The sequence below is a fragment of the Amblyomma maculatum genome, chromosome 3 (assembly GCF_055883805.1).
Source record: "Amblyomma maculatum isolate TAMU_Amacu chromosome 3, ASM5588380v1, whole genome shotgun sequence".
Lineage (NCBI taxonomy): Eukaryota > Metazoa > Arthropoda > Arachnida > Ixodida > Ixodidae > Amblyomma > Amblyomma maculatum.
Genome location: NC_139346.1, coordinates 199,902,522 through 199,921,802, shown reverse-complemented (window position 1 = coordinate 199,921,802; position 19,281 = coordinate 199,902,522). Strand labels below are relative to the sequence as shown.

At 44.1% G+C, this 19,281-nt stretch overlaps 1 protein-coding gene across 3 annotated transcripts in view; it reads right to left on the bottom strand.

Moving 5' to 3' along the window:
- LOC146197397 (aminopeptidase NAALADL1-like) overlaps positions 1-19,279 on the bottom strand; it is a 37,299-nt gene extending 18,020 nt beyond the window's left edge. For 2 of the 3 annotated variants that reach the window (XR_014706195.1, XM_084599203.1), the window contains exons 1-14: positions 19,135-19,279; positions 17,438-17,587; positions 16,419-16,620; positions 14,142-14,332; positions 10,445-10,585; positions 9,839-9,965; positions 7,385-7,507; positions 4,464-4,641; positions 3,800-3,899; positions 3,629-3,721; positions 2,252-2,337; positions 1,128-1,247; positions 607-689; positions 464-527 (exon numbers count right to left, since the gene is read on the bottom strand). Coding sequence is in view for 2 of the 3 variants with exons in the window: in XM_084599203.1 (XP_084455329.1) it covers positions 464-527; positions 607-689; positions 1,128-1,247; positions 2,252-2,337; positions 3,629-3,721; positions 3,800-3,899; positions 4,464-4,641; positions 7,385-7,507; positions 9,839-9,965; positions 10,445-10,585; positions 14,142-14,332; positions 16,419-16,620; positions 17,438-17,469 (1,540 nt within the window). In the remaining variant the exon portion in view is untranslated. The remainder of the gene's footprint in view (positions 1-463; positions 528-606; positions 690-1,127; positions 1,248-2,251; positions 2,338-3,628; positions 3,722-3,799; positions 3,900-4,463; positions 4,642-7,384; positions 7,508-9,838; positions 9,966-10,444; positions 10,586-14,141; positions 14,333-16,418; positions 16,621-17,437; positions 17,588-19,134) is intronic. The other variant, XM_084599204.1, reaches the window with a different exon arrangement.
- Positions 19,280-19,281: the final 2 nt, after the last annotated feature.

Below are 19,281 nucleotides of genomic sequence, written 5' to 3'. Positions count from 1 at the left end.
TTTATAGGCTGTTTAGTCAGCGCGCAGTGGTGGTCATTGAAACTGTTCTCAATCGAGATGTACGTCATGAGTATGTCAATATTTTAATTCAACGGTTAAAAAAAAAACTTTTACAAACGCCACTCCAATATTGCCTGTTTTTCCGCAGTAAGCTAACAGTTACTCACTGACATCACGTAACACAACGGTGTTTTTGCTTTTCCCTTCATCGAAATATGGTTGCTGTGAAACAGATCGAATCCACAATCTCATGATCAGCAGACGAATGTGACATTATTGTCGCAGCAAAGATCCTACTGTCAGTAGCATACTCTTCAACTTTACAAATAATGGCATCTGCAGACTTTCTGCATGAATCAACAATATGGAAATTTTTCCCTGCACATTTCTCTTCCCCCCCGCACTTCAAATAAAGAAGAAAAAGAAACGCGAGAAGTGCATTCATAGCATTGAGCGGCCTCACCAGAAACTGCCTGGTCCAAGTTGATGTACGTCACAGTGCGGAAATACAGCTCTTGCTGATGTGCCTATGAGCAATAAGAGAATGTGTGGGCGTTTGCAGGAATGCGCAATAAGGATGACTCGGGGTTAGAAATATGAATCTACCTGAATCCACTCAGTGGAGCCCACCATGCCAAATTCCTCTGCATCCCAGCTTGCAAACACCAGTGTTCGCCCGGGGGACCAACCTACAGACAGAAGATAGCAGAAAAAAAAATAAAGAAATTGATAGGACGGCCATAAGTCCCAACGCAAGAAAGCCGCTATCAGATGGATTTACTCTTTATGATTACTTTGATGCTTTAATTCCAATGAGTTTTACTGGGTGGGAAGGTGCTGCTGTGTGGCACTTCGGGAGGGCAGCTGGCTTTCCCATCAAGCAGCACTTACATTACACCACACTACAGCTGGACCTCAACACATACATAATTCACATACAACTAGTATTTGTTAAGGAAAAGGACTGCAGAGAAAAAGCCCTTGAAGCTCACAAATCTGAAGATCATAGAAGCAGCCAGCCTTCACTAGGACTAGTTTATCGACATTCACTGGTTTGGCTGACCCCCTATTATGACGCAAGCCCATTTGTGTTTGAACATGACCAGAGCAACCAAGGCAGCACGCACCATTCTTTCGGAGGTTCCCAAACAGTCGCACCAGCTCCATAAGGGCGGCCATACCAGTGCCAGGGTCCCCAGCACCCCTGGTCCACGAGTCGTGGTGGCAGCCCACAATTACGTACCTGCCTGCACAGGTATTAGTATCCCATACTCATTGCACCACTAACCACATGAAAAATAACGATGGCAAAGGTCATCACGATGATCAAAATAAGTGTTACATTTGACATAAGTACTCCTGGGGCCAAACTACACAACGGTCGCTCACAAAAACTGTCCAATTAGCCAATTAGACCAATTAGCTCTGCTCCCACTGGTCAATTCTTGCCAGTGGCCACATCAGGTATAGGACTAAATGACGCGCTTGTGGCAGATTTTGTGACAGGCTCGATATGTGATGTTGAATAATACGGCACCTGGTGATAGTCGCATCATAGTATTTAGATGAAATTTACAACGTCAATGACAACAGCACGCAGAGAACAGTATCCCCAATCAATGCTTATAGGTGCCAAGGTGAATCATTATGGAAAGTTGAATACGCATTATCTTTGCTTTGACTGAGAACCAACTACAGCCTGCAGCTGTCCTCTCCCTAGAAGTGAAAGAACCAGAAATGAAGGACATGTAGGTAGGCCTTCTGCTTCAAGAAATTAGTTTTTTTTTTAATTTATTTATTTCACTTCTTCTCATATTTAGAATTTTCTTTTCTTTGACAAAAGGCTGCCATTTTCACTGTCAGATATAATAAATACGGTAGCAGTCTATATGACACACTGCTATCAAATTCAAACACCATACATCCTGTCTACATTTTGCTATATGTTATGCTTTTGCTTCAAGATGAAGAACAACTTCACTAAAATGCTGCAGAGAATCTTCTGCTTCCATTACATCTTACCTTGTGTTTAGTCCAACCTTATGATACAACACTGCTGGAGAGAAAGCTAAAGGACAAGAGGTTTTAATTTCAGCTAACTGCCTTTACTGCCACTGGAATCTCCTTCAGGGGGCTCAATCATCAGTAAATTTTGATGAGCAAGAACCTTACTGCAATGTAGCATTAGGCACAAGTAAGAGCAAATATATAATTTGAGTTTTCGTGGACATAAGCAGGTATGAAAACCAACCTGGCTCAAAGTTGCCCATCATGACACCAATAACATTGTAGATATTGGCCCGCTGCAGAATGTTGTGCACCGACAGCTCCACCTGGCTGCATGGGAGGAAAGACAGATGCAAAAACTGTACATGTTGCGGCACCAGCTAAGGCTCAAATGGTTTAACATAATCAGCAGTGTGAATTTCCCATAGCCTTTGCCATTGCAATCAGAAGTCTCAATGCTAAGCAAGCAGTTTTACTAGGCCTAGGTTATTGTATTTCAAGTGCCTTCGCTGAGTGAAATAAAGAAGGCCTCACTCAAGATGCAGTGGCAGCATTGGTGCTCAGACTTGACTAGTATATACCACTGAGAGATGGGTAAACATCTTGGTATAATTTGTGCTCTGCTGTAAAAAATTTATGACTCCTTTAATGAATTCTTTTAAACTGACCATATTAAAGGGCCCATTTTCCAGAAATCTGGCGTCTGCATAGTTACGGTTAACAATTAGCGTTGCAAGCGAAAAACCGCGGTAAATGGCTTCAGCAAGTGGTAATCGGCAGATAAAATGTCAGACATTGACTAGTCAGGCTGTAAGATGCCACAAGGCAACATGACAGTGCCAGCTGCCAAAAGCCGCCAACTCGGGTTTGCTTTGAGATGGGAGGGTGAGGTAAGAATCTAGCTCTCTGAAACCCTTGGATGCTGACTCAGACATGCTACATCCACCCAAGGTGTTCACAACGAATTAAAAAATATAAACTGCATGTTCTTTCAACCCACTGGCACTAAACACCCCATGTTGCAGAAAGGCCAATTTCATTGCCAACACCGCAGTTGACCATGCCGGATATAGGTTTATTGACGAGAGTCATAATATCACAACCACATGACCTCATGCTTGAATTTCACATGCCCAACAAAGCTCAACGAGACATCATGCGTGGAATAAAAGTGATTAAAACATCACATGTAATTCGAATTAAAGGATGTTGCATCTAAAAAGGTTTAATCTTGTAAAGTAATTGATATCGTTTAAGAAAATGTCAAGGAATTCTAGGTGGGATTCAGATCCACGACCGTCTGTTTGCAAGCCAGACACGCCACTGACCAGGCCACACTAAATGCACTGTACAGCTTGGGAACAAGTGGGGTTTATGTGCATGTCATGTGGTGTTCCAAGTAAAGTGGTGTGCTAAGACTGTACGCTAACGAGTATGCGTGTAATTGCAGAGAGGACCACAGGCTGCTATTGCATCATGCCCTTAATTCAGAGCTCAAACGTCGTCCCCCCCCCCCCCCCCCTTCAACCTCCTTATATTTTTTAAAGCTTAACCTTGCTCTGCTAGCTACACCCGTTTATGCCCCAGAGCCACATCCCAGCTCATCTCCCAGTAGACTCACACGTCGTCTCCATTTTTGTAGCCAGGGCCCAGGTTGTACGTGATGTTCAACCTTCCCTGCCATTCCACAGGAGCCATGCTGCCAGACATGTTGCTGCAATGTACAATATGCAGTCAGATCAGACTCAAACCAGAACACAGCAACAAGAGTCGTTGAAGAGCAAGAAATTACTTGAGCAATCGGCGGGCATCATTGTAGCTCACAGGCTGCACGGGAATTGAGGGGAGACCCAGGGACTTTCGGTCACTCCTTGGAGGCATGTACACATCGTCTAGAGAAAGGAGAATGAACAACATAAGGAAGAAGAGAAACATAGTCAGGAGATGAGTAAATGTTATAAGCCAGCACAAAAGTAGGCTCACACAAATGTTTCAAGAAGTATAAGTAACCAACCATGCATATAGGCTTGTGCCAACTGCTCTTAGGAATGTACAGGGATTGCAAAACAAATTTCAGGAAGCTAAAGGGGAAAGGTCTCACTGCATTTAAACTCTATGTCCACTCAAGATGTCTTGTTCAATTTTTTTGCCAAAGTGCATAAACACTTTGGCCACACAAGATTTTTTTATTAATGAGTCAAAGGTTCTGTAAAAAATGTTCGTGGCACCCCACAACTAAAAGGTTGCAGTCACATAAGAAGTGCTGCCACCACTAACAGCAGGCATGCACACGGCACAGTGCCAACTGTAGGAACATATATTGTCTTACTATAATGCTAAAAACTGAACAGTATCAGTGAAGTTGTTCTGATCAAGAAACAAAGCATATCATTTCAGCATAACAGAACGTCATAAAAGCATAAAGGCATGCTGTGAAATGCGAGGAGGGCACCAACCTGTGGCTGGGAGATACGGAGTGCCAGGATCACCCGGGTAGCTTTTGAGGTTCCCCCGCTCCACGCCATCTCCCTGCAGCCGCAGCTCCGCAGGGAGGCCGGCCCTGTCAGCGGGGCTGTCGAAGGGGTCCGAGTAGAGCAGTACTGCCGCCACACCATTCTCCTCAGCCAGTTTCACCTGCACCATTTATGTTCAGGTGCCGACATGAAGCCTATGAAATGCAGTCAGTGAATTTGTCCAAGCAAAAATGAAACTGCTGCAAACTCCGCTTTGCAGTTTACTTAAGTGTGCTACACATAGTCGATAACTCCTTATGGAATACCACACGTTTGGCCAGATTAACAGCATGAGTTATGTCATTGTATATGTTGCCTACAGGACACTAAGGAACAGGGGTTTGTCTGTCTTTTGGTGATGCGCATGCCAGTACCTGATTCCACATCAGTCCACGTTCATTTACGCAGTGTTTTTCTACGCACTGGCAAACGTGCTCATTATATGGATGAACGCAAAAGCATGAAGTGGAAGGGTAATCTCTTCACGAAACAGGGCCAGAGTAAAGGTTGTCACAAAGTCACTGGGCATCAAGGTAAACACTCAGGACATAACAGCAGGACGATTCCAGCAGAAGATGATCACCAAATTCAGAGCAGATGACTGAGCCATCACTCTGTGCACTCCGCCCTGCCAGCCTCACAAAAATGGCTATTCTTTACGGTGAAGGAAACGGCCTTACCCAAATTCCCTTATCCCTGGGAAAAGGCTATCTTTTTCATACTGCTACAGAGATAAAAGAGGGTTACACGAAGCTGTGTTTCTCCATTAAAGGGGTCATGCCACGGTCGTTCAATATATTACAGTTTTGTAGCCTCGCAGATAATACCGGACCTTATTATTCTATTTCCGAACTTTGGGCACCCTACAGTCTAGACGCATTCCTTGTTTCGAAATAAGTGCCTGAAGTTGACACCGCGAAGCTCCTCTTACTGGTCGCCATGTTGGAACACTTGGTGATGTCACAGAGCGACGCTGGCCACCGCATCGTCTGCTGCTGTGCCGGCGCCGATAAGCTGCCGATGCACTGTACTGTGTTCGCACTTGCTAACATGACTCCCAAATAAGTGTACCCAGCATGTTTCTGAAAACAGAACACAGACTGCAGTGAAGTGCAATTTAGTTCTTGCCCAGGCATCCATCTTCAGCGCTACCTTCACCATCGTACTGCCCCCACCACTGTAAATAATGCCGTGCCAGTCGTGCCTTCCGCTCAAGCCGTCCGCGCCACCAATATATGCGGCAGATCCCATGCATCAGCACCAAAAAAGCATGCTAAAATTTATTTTTCTCGTAATAATAATAGGCCCTCGAAAAAGGAATTTCAAAAATTAATGTTTCTTGTGAAATGCCGACCCACACGATGGGAGTTTTTGCTCACGGCCGGTGCGGTGCCAGTGTTCCTGTATGCTAACTGCTAAGGCGTCGAAAATAATAATTTCCTTTACTACGAAACAGTGGGGTTGAGAGTAAAGAAGTTTCATGATAAAGTGGTCCATTTACTAAAATGCCTTGTTGATCTATTACAAAGTGCCGCCCGCTGTGGCTTCGGCGGTAGTAATTTAGGCCTAGTAACGATAAGGGAGAAACAGACAGCAGAGCGCCGTAGTCCTTTGCGCTCGCGGTCGCCGTAACCTTGTGGCATCCGGTGCTGTAAGCCTCATGAGCTTATCATCTACTTCCATGATGCGGCTAGGGCCAGACTTGGGCCTGTCAACGAGAAGCTTAAACGATGCTGCTAAAATGGAACGGCCAGGGTATTAGGTGCCTTGATGTAGTGTGCCGCGCCCTATACATATGCCGCTGCACTGTCTGCGGTACCTGAAGATTGTACAAAAGGGCCGATACTTTGCGTATTTTATGTGTTGCTTTTGAGACGTCTTTCAGTGTACAAAATGTACGCTGTCCGAGCGGGTCAGTTTGTGCGGCTTTCGTACTCGAGCGCCGATGTGCATCTGAATCCCGCCCACAAACGCCGCTATTTCTTAGGTTAAATGCGCTAACAGGGATCGACGACAAGCTCAGTTTGGTCAACATTACCGCGGCTTCGCGTAACCGCGGTTGACGCTGCTTGTGTACAGAAAATGAAGCAGACAACGCGGCAGTGACCTATGTTGTCACTGGCCGGTTGCCAGATCAGCAAGCTGTTCACGAAGGAACGAAAATACTAGTTTTAAAAATATCTGCAGCTCCGATGCAGCTGAAACTTTGAGGTTTAGCTGCTTGGCACATCGGGAATAAGATACAATAAACAGTTTATGTTCTAAAATTGGTGCCATGACCTTTTCAATTTCAAATCCATCACCTCACAGCGCTCAAATGCCAGTGAAGATTTGCAGAATAAGCCACTCACATACTCCACACTAATGGCCTCCCAAAGTAGGCTTCTTACCTTAGCACTATCACTTGACATCACTAAGAACAATAAGCACTGCCTATAATGAATGTGTCTTAATAATTGTATGCTTGGCCTATATTTGTCTTATTCTTAGCCAAGCAAGCTCATTCACATGAAGCTACGCAGGAACACATTGCTAACATAAGTAAAGTACACAAATTATCACTGAAAATTTTTGCTGCATTAACAGATGAAGACAAGGAGACAGAAGCAAAGAGGACTCGCACTGTTTTTTCTTTGATGATTCGGCACCAACTAGCCCCGTATGCCACCCAACCATGAAAATCAAGCCGAAGCAAGGGTTGCTTCTCTGCTGTTATGTAAAACACTTTAGTATGCAACTGTTAGAAAGCCACAAATATTCTTCACAATGATGCTTTAGCACACAACTACTTCAAAGTATGACTGTGCTTATACCTCTGATCAGATGTGGGAGCAACAAACAACAATACTGTGTCTCATACTGACCTTATAGCCTCTGTGTATCTTGCCATATCTGATGATGGCAATGGTATTGTTGAGGTCAATATTTTTGCTCTTGAGCAGAGCAAAGTCTGCTTCTGTTCCATAGTGGGCATACACGGGCTTGCCCTGAATAAGAAACAATTGTAATGAGTGCATAAGGCACACCAGGCACACCATACAAGTGTCCACAACAGGAAAAGGATACTACTGGTTTAGTTTGGCTAAAATGATGGTCAAGCAATAGCTCTTCGTGACGAACTCAGGTCATTCAAGTGCCATAGTCAGTTACACACTTGATAGCGGTAACGAAACAGGTTGTTTGTAAAGCCTCACTTCACCCGTGCGGCAGCCAATGCACGTTCCGCTAAGAAGAATGGTGTAGTCTGTAAGCTTGGGTGCTAGCTTGAGCTACGGCTTCTGCAGAGCACCTTGCACACTTTCGTTCACAGGTGTCTTATCGTTCTGGAGCTTCCCTGTCTCATCTGGCTTGCTTTTACTGTTGTTGCTTTGCCAATTACTTTTCTCACCGAACTACATATCAGATGGGTGATCTGATTCAGCCATTAGTTGGTGACACTGACATTTAGCAGCATTGCGAGCTTCGTGATCTGATGTTCTTGGCTCCTGATTCATGACCGGCAGGGCGGAGGCGAGGCAGCCTCTTCACACAAAGTGATCATGCAATCTCTGACGTCAGGAATCATATGATCCCTTGATGTAGTGTTTTTCCAGATTACTTCACTTGAGGTCAGAGGTCAACGGTCAATACTGATGCAACGGTGGTCTGACTTTGAAGGTTTGACCTTGAGGTTGACTGAAGGTCTAAGGGTTTGACATAATAGCAATAATTGCTTCCGTTTGCAGCTTCCCTTATGGTTCATCGCTCGTGTGCATGTAGTTTCAACTTAATTAGTTACCAATCCCTTAACACGTGCCCTGCAATGCCTTACAAACTATAATTAGCATACAGCACAAAGCTACCATGTTATTAAGCTTCCGGTTATAATTGGCCAGCTTAAATGGACATAAAGCCTCGCTTAAACTATTTGAACTATGATGTACAAATAAGCCTTTATGGCCTAGGAGTAGCAGGCCTTACTAGGCACCAGAGAGGCCTGGAAGGTTGATTCTTACCTATTGTTCCACCTCAAATGAGAAACCCAAGCTGGTAGCTCCTACCAACTTTGTGAAAGCATGTGGTATCATTACATCACATAACCTATTAACGAATGGGTGCTCGGCCATGTCAACTGCCATCCACCATATGCCAGAACTATGTTAAGGTCGCTCAAAGAGTCCAACCACTGTTGCTGTGGTTGGACTCTGAAGACCTGACCTTGAGGCCGACTGAAGGTCAAGGCTCAGCACGACATTAAACTTGGCTTTAATGTTGATCTAAAAAATGTGATATCCATAAAGTTTTCCTATCTGGGAAATCTACAAAAGCTCCAGGCAGAATTAAGTTGTACACGAAGTGCCAAAAATTGAAGAACCACACACAAAAGTGATTGGCACATTGCAGTGCTTCATCATCCACATGTAAGGTGCATGCCAAGACTGCAGATACATTTTTTCCTAATCCACAGAGTCTGTTAACTTCTGATGTGAAATGTACCTATTCACAGTATAGCTATAACATATGGCTATAGGGAAAACTTAAGCTCTGCCTTTAAGGGTATTGCGTAGGCTACCACACCACATATAATGCCCCGCTTTAACCAAGCCATATGAATGTGCCTGTGTGGTCTAGGGTTGCAATGTGAATGCAAGGGTTCTGGCAGACTGATCTCCCTCCCATATAAAAGGAGAGACCCGTGTTGGCAGCTTCTGCCAAGCGCAACGTCAGGCAACCCAACGTGCATTCAGTGCGCGGTCATGTCAACTGCCACCTCCCAGCACCATGCTCGTGATTTTTTGCTCCCAACATTGATTCTGGATTTTTTTATAAATGGGGCATCTAAAGCTGTTGCGTAAATAGAAGGAAGAGGTGCCAGAGAACCTAGCCTCAGGTGCATAAAGTACTGGCTTAAAACCCAACAGTCACTGCACTTGATGGGCTTTTTTCAATAAGCATAGTATAAAAGGATTTTCGGCTGGCTGCTCAGCTACTTTTTGCCGGGAAAATTTTTGAAAAATACAAGATGGACATACAGTCCCAGAAACTAGACGGTACTTTTTACGGGCACTTCATGCTTTGAAAAACAAATTACGTACTAGAGTGAAAGACTCTCATATGCATTAAGAGAACTGCCCTGCTCCCAAAGAAACCAGAATTCAAGTGCAGTAGTCTGTACATGCAAGCCGAATGCACTTCTATGCTACACAGGCTCCATGCTGTGCCCTCAACAATGAGTGCCAGAATTAAAACCTCCCATGAAATACCAATTTTTACCTGCACATTTGACGAGAGAGTTGCTTTAGTGAAATGAGTGAAGTAGGGAAGCCAGCATGTATTACCTTGACAATCCCATCTGGTGAATAGGCGGAAAATGGTTTCACAGTCATGGCCGCCTCTGCGCCTGTCTCAGAAGTGTTGAAGAGAACATTGGTGCCATGCATGATTCGCACCTCGTTGGGGTGTTCCCTGAACAGAAACGACAAAAGCTGCCCATGAATAATAAACCACCACGGCTGAACTGATATCACTGCGAATCACAAGTGAACGAGTGCATTGGACGAGTCACTAGAACTCATTTGGTTCAGCGTTGCTGTGCCATTGCTATAATGCTATTACAACTTCCGCAATTGCAGTGAAGCTGCATTGTCTAACAAGCTTCTGCTTCTTAGGCCATCGATTGCTCTGAACCTTTCGTACACTCTGGAAGCTCCTGCACAGCTCTCACAGCAACGAGGTCAAACATGTTTGAGACTTAAAGCAATTTTGTACTTTAATTCCATTCAGACACATGCCTTAAAAGCAAGAAAGACATCTTCCAAGAATTTCCTTCCTGAAGCCTCACAAAGCACTTGCAGGGGGTGCAGTGCAAGCCCAGGGAATGGTGCTGACTGATTGGTGGCGAAGCCCTTAATTCAGGTCATAGTTTGTGGTCCATGCGCGCTTACTTGTCAGGGAAGGAGAGCAGAGGCTTGAAGGTCTCGGTGCGTGTGTTGTCCACACCATAAAGCTTCCACGCCTGCTCAATGCGCATAGCCAGCTGCTGTCCTCGTTCACTGCCAGCCATGTGGTGCTCCACATTCATCACTCTGCAATGTGAGGGGATAATGGCTGTGCAAGCAAGCAGGGTGAGCATGAAATCAATTGGAATGAAAAGAGAGCTACCAGTCGACATCAGATCGCAGAGAAAACGGACAGCTGTGGGTGGCTTGTCACGAAGTGGCACAAGGAAAAGAAACTGGCCTGCATTATATTACTTGCCATCAATATGGTGCCATAGAGCATTACAGTTTGCCTCTCCAGGACTCGAACATATAAAATGATATTCTGCTCTGCAAACAAATTGCCTAATCAGAATATAAATATCCTCATAGGGGCTTGAGGGTCTCACCACCTCGTCCCTTAAGATAAGCAGGTTTTAAATTTTACTAAGAAGATGACTTTGGTGAATTTACCCATCACGAAAAAAAAAAAAAAAAAAATCATCACAATCGTGTCCTGAAAACACTGTACTAGGTTTAAATTTTAAAAATTTTTGCATCTCTTTGACACACATGAAGTGGTACCATTAGGCTTTTAGCGCCCAAATAATGCCTGTATCTACTTAGCCACAAAGAAAAGCTTTAACCCTCTCGGCCCTGGACTTTTTTATTTTGACCAGATTTATTTTCCTTGGGTGGGATTTTTATAAATATGGCCCCATAACCACGCATTAAAGTTTTTTGCTCACTGTGCAAGTATTTCCGGATTTAGAGTCATGGTGTCAAAATGGGACATCAGGGCTCAGTGGGGGTAAAAATGCAAAAGGGGCCACTTGAGTTACCGCAAGTCACAACAAATAAGTGAAAAAAAAATATTGAGAGCTTGGAGACCGAGCTTAATGGCACAGCCAAAAATGGCGTTGAAGAATGGACACACAGCACGTTGATGATTACGATTCACAAAAGAGGATGAAGTTCCATGAAACAAAGGGCGATGATGAGTAAACACAGATGTGGATGAAGTTCAGAAGTTCTCACACTTTTCCCCCTGACGAAAGCGACCATCCTGTTCGTCGGAATTAAAAAGGACGGCAGGCAAAGGGCTTAAGTCGAGACACATGCAGTACAATCTCAGTTCCACGACCGCGACGGTCGAGAGGAGACGCTGGGGCTACGCGACAGTTCACCGGCAAAGTTTTTTCTCTTGATTCTATCGTAGGTCTTATGGTAGCCAAGGTGACCAGCAGTGGGGTTGCCGTAGAAGGCGTGCAAGATCTGATGGCGAAGAGAACGGGGAACAACGGGCACCCACGGTTGGCCGAAAGAGTTGTGATTATGCCAGTAAAGGAGTCCATTCTGCATTTTAAAGTTGGCAAGTTGACGGCGCAGTTGAGAATTCGGGGGTAGGGAAGTACCGTTGAGCAGATCGATTAGCGTGCGGCAGTACGAGTCCACTTGCTGAGCAGAAGCCAGATCATGCTGGATGTCGGACAAGGCGGTAATCGGCACGGTATGCACATCCTGATCGGGCAACTAATTTTAATTTTCATGTGCGGGAAAAGAATTACTCTGAGCAGTGCCAGATGATTGGGAGACAAGGGGGCAGCGAGAGAGGGCATCGGCATCGAGGTGCTTCTTGCCAGATTTGTAAGTTATTGTGAACTGAAATTCTTGAAGTTTAATTTTGCAATATGCTAGATACATATTTACTATTTATTATTTACTTTTGGATGGATATATCGATGCAGCAATAGTCTGCCTAGCGCCTGTGTCCCGTCTTTTTTCTTGTGGTGTGCATGGCGCAATTTTTTCACCAATTCAAATAGTCACAAAATGTGCGCATACCTCTGCCTATACAGCTGAACCCCATTATAAGAGACACCTTTCACTCAAATGGTTGGCCGCTCTATGACTCATTAATTGGACCTCTTTTTTACCAGACATTGGATGTAGAAGATAATTGACTATTGAAATTAGCCTTAAAGTTTGGTACTCAGTCTTGCTTATGACCGACATTTTCACATTACATGTGGCACCATCTATCGCTAGGTTTAGTAGCAGCTACGGTGAAACTAAAAGAAGAGAGGCACACACCTGTGCCATCATTATTAATTATAAACTTCAGGGTTCTCCAATTAGTGAAGCTTCCTGTCACGAATTAGTGTAGGTGTCATGTCCACTAGTCTGAAGAATATAGCGAAAATTGTCTGTTACGTTGCATTTCAGTATGAGCGACAAATATATTTGGTAAATGCAAAGAAAGTGCTCAGCTGGTGCCGCTGACATATACAAGTCATTGTGCCTAGAAGGCGGGACATGGCCAAGCCAAGACCAAAACAAATGACATAAAAACACAAGTGGTCTGCTTTGGCAAGGACAAATAAACTGCTCTGTTTGCTATTCAACCAGTTTCAACTTCACTCAGAAATGCCTCTTTTGCTTTTCATTTATTTTTCGTCTGGGTAGCGACATTCACAGACTTGTTACTCACAGCCGTTGTTACCCTTTGTCAAACAAGCATACATTTCTGAGGGATATTTCTGCTGGTGATGTTTTATAGTTTTGGCCACTTCTAGCACCTTGGTGGTAAGCTGGCTATGATTTCGTGACGCTTTTTTCACTATAATTCTTGTAGTGTTACCAAACACATAGCATAGTTGCGAATCGCTAGTTGCAGTGCCAAGTCACATCGTGATCGCACTTTGCAATCGCTGCAAACATACCTAGTTTGCCAACATATACAGCTTTGGCACATCGGCCATGAGGCTCTTGGCCTGATTTTCAAGCTGGGAGAGGCTATGTTGAACAGCATCAATGCAGCCATGAAGCAGACCATGATTTACAACTATTTCAGCAGTAAATAAATGTAAGAAAGTTGCGAGGTGTTGTCAGTGTGGTGGTCCACCAAACAAATGCAATATGTAAATGAAAGCTATAATAACACTTTTGTGACATGATGTACCCTTCTTTTTTGCGTATTTTAGCCGTAGGATGCCTGCGCCGAAATAAGGTGTGGCTAGAAAATGTAAACATGGTACCATGCTTATAAGGGACCTCTCATATAAGAGACAAAAACTGCTCCCCAGTGCATGCCCCTTATAAAGGAATTCAACTACATGCATTGTTTCTGCTTGCTCTCGTCAAAACAGACGAGTGTCTCAGTTAACACGTTAGGACAACGACAGGCCTTTCCAAACTTGCACGGATTTTTTGGAAGGTCACATAATAACAAAGGTTTTCATCACATCTGCATCGCCATCTTGCACAAATCTTCAAAAAGATCAAAAGAAACAATGCTTATAGCGTGGAGCATAAAAATTGAAATCACAACAATGGCAAATTTCTAATTTTTGTGGGTTCTCAAATAAAGTTTTTGCTTTGTAACTTATGGTTTTGTAAAGAGCATTCCATTATGTCCAATTCTGTTATGCTGCAATGTGTTCTGTTGCATTATTTGTACTGGCAAAAAAAATATCTTCCTAGATCTATGAAAAATGCCCATTTTTTTTCGGGATAAGAAAAGAGTTAAGGAACTCAACCAAAACAACTTCATTGCTGAATAAAAGGTGCAGATATTATACCCATGACACCACAGCTAGAAGGACGTTGACAAAACCAGCAAGATAATTAGGCGCCTGGCATGATGGGAGAGACAAGGACTAACTGCAGCCAACTGTCGAGGTTCTTCTTGTCGACGCTGGTCAGTAGCTGCTCTGCAAAGCCCTCCTTGAAGGAGTAGATTCCCCCCGGCACTGGGCAGGACGCCTGCGTTGGCTGGCCCAGATCCCGCATGTTCTTGCGTGCCACGTAGCCACACATCAGCCCCACCAGGAAGATGACTCCCACCAGAAGCACCTGCAGTAGCCGGCAGTATAAACACCATCAACTACATATAGTTGAAAAGAAGAAAAAAAGTAGGGTTGTGCAATAACAAAAATTTAAAATATGAATGGAATATGAATATGAAAAAAACAACAACAAGGAAAGCCTTTCAATATCAAATTGACTATGTATAGACTATGTACAAAAAGTGTGTATACTGAATACTGTTCAGAATGAAAAAAATCTTAGAATATAAATAGGCAAATGTTGAACTTATTCTTTTTCAAAATAATGTGTGATCTTTGCAGTAGATGTATAGAAATCTAGACTTCCTCAGCACAATATATAAACATAATGTGGAAATAAATATATCTTATGTTCGATTAGAGTGAGAAACAGCATGAAATCTACAATGCGGCCATGCAAAATAAGTAAAGAAATGAAGTCTATGAATGAAGTCCAGGAAAGTAAGACTGACAACATTTACAAGTAACATGATGGACTGTAAAACTTCATCAGTTAAGACTTCAAAGGACTTCAAAGGAAGATCTAGCCATGAAAATCCACGAACAAGCTTTTCTGCGCATTACCGTAGACCAATGAGGTGGCAAAGTGTACTCTAGAAGAGTTGTGCCATTCATCTGCCCTTAACTGCATTTAGGATACACATTCTGTCCTGGTGCACTTAATGGGACTTCAAGGCTTAAATGCTCTCAGTTCAAGTTCACTTCAAGTGTAGATGGATCATGCAACTTGAGCAAAGCAATCCACCTGGCATAGGAAGGTCCTCCACTAAGGCGTCTCTCATAGCATGAGTCACTTTGGGACATTAAACCCTACAAGCCAAACCAAACCAACCATCTGACAAAGGAAAAAAGAAAAATTACAAGACTGCGCTCAAGTCTGCTTAAGAGTGGAAATGGTGAAAGCCAGTTTACAGGACAGTTTTTACTAACTGCATCGTCAATTTCATCTTTACTATCATCCTTATCAACCAAATGCACCAACATTGGGTGCGTTCCATTTCTCTAGATGTCTAGCATGATGGCTTCGTGGACGAAGCTGTACACTTACAAAGGGTGATATCCAGCTATTACAGCAAAAGGAAAACTTTGTGCCGTTATCCCAACTAGCTGCAGTCACTAGGCAAGGAAACCGGACAGCAACAAGTTTGAATAACATACAGGCAGGCTGAAATCAATTTGCAACCAGCTGGCATCATCAAGTGAGACTTTTTCTTCTGAGATTAACTGAAAACACATGAAAGAGTTCGTGGCGACATTTACTACAGCAAAAGAGAAACACCTGCGTGCCTTACACCAGCCCTCCTGACACCGGTATGGTGTCCAAAGAGCGACAAGCTTGTCAATAAAATTAAGACTCAAGGAACAGTCATCGTCAAATTAAAAAGTGATCACGTAAACAGACCAACAACATCCAACACATTAGCAAAGCTCTCACACCATGCACTTCTTTCCTCTTAATTTCGCAGTTCAAGAATCTGCAGTGCCATGAATTTCACGCCCATGAAGGCAGCTGAATATAGCTAGCGTGCGCATTGACGTAATGATTCGTATTTGAAAGATCGTGCATGCATTGTGCATTCTCCAGCGCTCGCAAAGAGCTCGAATCGCTCAGCGCGATCCACACGCTGTCCTCCATGTTTAGACAGCAAAGTAGCCTGCATCGGTGTTGACTTCAGTGAAGCAGTCTTCTTGGTGGCTTCGTGAGAACAGGAATGTGCCCCAAAATGGGGGCCAGCCGTCAAGTAGATGTCCATTAGGGAGTATTGGAATGCACCCATTGTCATTGCTACAACCATCATCATCATAACCACCAACTGCAGCATCATTCTCATTCATTCTCACTGCTTCTACCATCCTTATGCCAGACAAGGAGAATCACAATCAGTTTCTCACGAGCCCGGCACAGAGTAGTGGCTAGCGCGCTCGGCTGAGAATCGGAGGGGTAGTGGTTTGATTCCCGGTAGAGTTAATTTTTTTTCTTATAATTTCATGCGGCGGATACACCCGAGAAAACACATCCAGCAGACGGACATGAACATCACCATGCACCTAGAAAGGCTTTCGTTTTAATAAAAGAAAAGTTGGAGACTCACACGAAGAACTCTTCCCTTGGTGCCCGAGAACCAGCCAGGACTGGATGCCACCTGGACGCGCGGTGCCTCAGGCGACAAATCCATGTCCACATTGTCGGTGTCAGCATCCCACTTTGTGTATGTCTTCTTGCCCCTGATGTAGTCTGCCATTGTGGAGGTGCTCCTCCCCTCTGCCTCTTCACCACTGCTGCCACACGAATCCCTGCGATAGGTAGTATGGATAAGCACAAGAGAATGCACTTGTGTTATCTGTGTGCCAGTTGAATGTCATACAGACAGCACCAACAGAGAGAGTCTACTATTCATGCATGGGTTATCCCCACCAAAGGCTAAATGTTTTGCCAACTGTATCAGCATCAAGATCTAAATCAAGAGAGAAATGGTACAGTAAATCTGTAGAACATGCACAGAGGTGACATCATGCGAATGACTTACACGGAGTGAAACTGCCTACAGTGTATAGCAAGAAAAATCATGCAAGGGTTTTTGATGCAAACAGTGAGCCTTTTCTTATTATGAGTTTCACATATTGACCACACAAATGCACTCGTGCTGAGGAACCTTATGTGTGCCCTGAGAAGAGTTGAACATGTTATGCAAGGAAGACCATATGTGGCACTGTGTTAACAAGAGTGTTATAAATAATACCAATAAAAGCAAAAAGATGCAGTACTGATTCAGCAATTCTGACTATACTGGCAGCGCTGATAAAGATAACTTAAGGTCGGGCACTGCTTCCTTTCGAAAGGAAATACTAAAAAGAGGACAATGTGCAAGCGGCATTCGTGTCATTGACTCTAGGTGGCAATGCCATATTGGATGTGTGAGCTGCAGCTATAAACAACAAAAGTACGAACAGCACAAAACTGTGTTCATCACCTACGGCATAAAATTTATCTCAGCTGCTTGATTCGGTTCGTGATATAGTGAGATATGTGTTCATACAGAACAGTGTGCAATAAATTATTCAAACAGACAAACACAACATAAATAAAAACAAACTCAATAAAACGACTTACATGCGATACCTCAATGCTTCGCTCCTACTCATGTTTGTGGAGGTGGTTTTCAGTGCAGTGTCGTGGGTCTAGATCGAGATAGCATATATCTCGGTTACCTCTCCTCTACCTTCCTTCAGCAGGGGCCTGTTTCAAGTCTGCTTAGCGTACCTACAATGACAACAGGGAATCGAGGAAGAAAGAGAGTCCAATCGCGCCCGTTCAAAGCGGAGGGAAAAGAAAACCCGCACGGCGCGAAAGGACACCGACGTGAGATGTAAAGCTGGTTATCCCTCCTTGCTTCCGTGTCCGTAGGGCGAGCCCACGTTCACTAAAATGTTGGGTCGTTTCGGACCCATGTGAAAAGTGGCTGCTGTCGTTGACTGTACTACATAAGCGTGCTCTAGCAAGCCGGGACTAACACAAGCATCTCGTACCCCGCCGGGGTGGCGCAGTGGTTACGGCGCTCGACTACTGTTCCCAAAGACGCGGGATCGAATCCCGGCCTCGGCGGCAGCTTTTCGATGGAGGCGAAAAGCAAGGCGCCCGTGTGCTGTGCGATGTCAGTGCACGTTAAAGAACCCCAGGTGGTCGAAATTTCCGGAGTCCTTCACTACGGCGTCTCTCATAGCCTGAGTTGCTTTGGGACGTAAAACCCCACAAACCAACCAACCAACCAAGCATCTCGTTCGTACATACATCACACGGCTAACTACACGCCTTCTTTACATGTAAATCAAAACGTACGTACGTCCGAGATTAGATCATTCGCATGCAAGTGAAAGCAAATGACCCCTTTAATTTTGATTTTCAATGCTACATTTCTGGCTTCACAGCTTCATACAGACACACTTGAATTTCCTGGCCGGAGCACGTCTACTATCATGCCGGCCGTCTATCACAGGCAGCTCGATCGCACATGCAAGCAAAGCAAGCAAACAAAATAATAATAACGGTGCTAAACGGACGGTGCAATGCATATGAGTAAAAGCAGAAAAAAAAAAAAAAATCGCCTGCTAAACTAACAGCATCAAGGCAGGTAACATACTGCAAAAACGAAAATATAAACTTTCGGCATGCAATGAATCAAATGCAAGCAACCGGATTTCGCCTAATTTCGTTTTGATGAATTTTTGCTCACTCAAGCTCCCAGAATTCGTTCCATCAACCCATTCGAAAAGCTGGTTTGTAATTACTTCCAAAGGCGATCGAGGTCACATATTTATTCCGCGTCGAGAGCCGGCATGGGTATTTTCCCCAAGGCAATAATTAACACGATCGTTTGTTTAGCTTTCATACTTTCCGTGCGCCAGACTTCCAGCGCAGAGAAAATGGATTTAATTTATTATTACCTTCAAAAGGTACATTTTTATCGTTCGAATGCATAACAAAAAGCTTGTAAAAACGTAATCGAATGTTTACAAGAAAAGAAAATGTAAACACCGCGAGCAATCACTGCCGCGAACAAGCTTCGTATCGGGCAAAAGGCACGAGGTTAGCATATCCAAATATTCATTCCACTGCGCCTGCAGAGATTTAGCAAATTCTCTCATGTTATCGCGACTACAGCTTGCAACTGGAACAAATGATATGAGGGAAATCCGATAACAGCACGCCAAAACTGCCGGAAGGTTTCGATGCGGCCTCTTTCACGTTGAGTGCGACGATGCTAACAGATAGCGTGAAACCGAGCCACCGGTTACTCGATGCAACGATACCTTTATTTTGCTGTCCTGGTGCGATAACAGCGGACTTTTTATCTCGTCGGCCTCGTCGAATTCGCGGCCGACGAAAGCTGCCGACCGCTGCCGTTAACAACTCAAGCCTTCCGTCATTCAAGATTCACGAGATCACGAATACGAGGA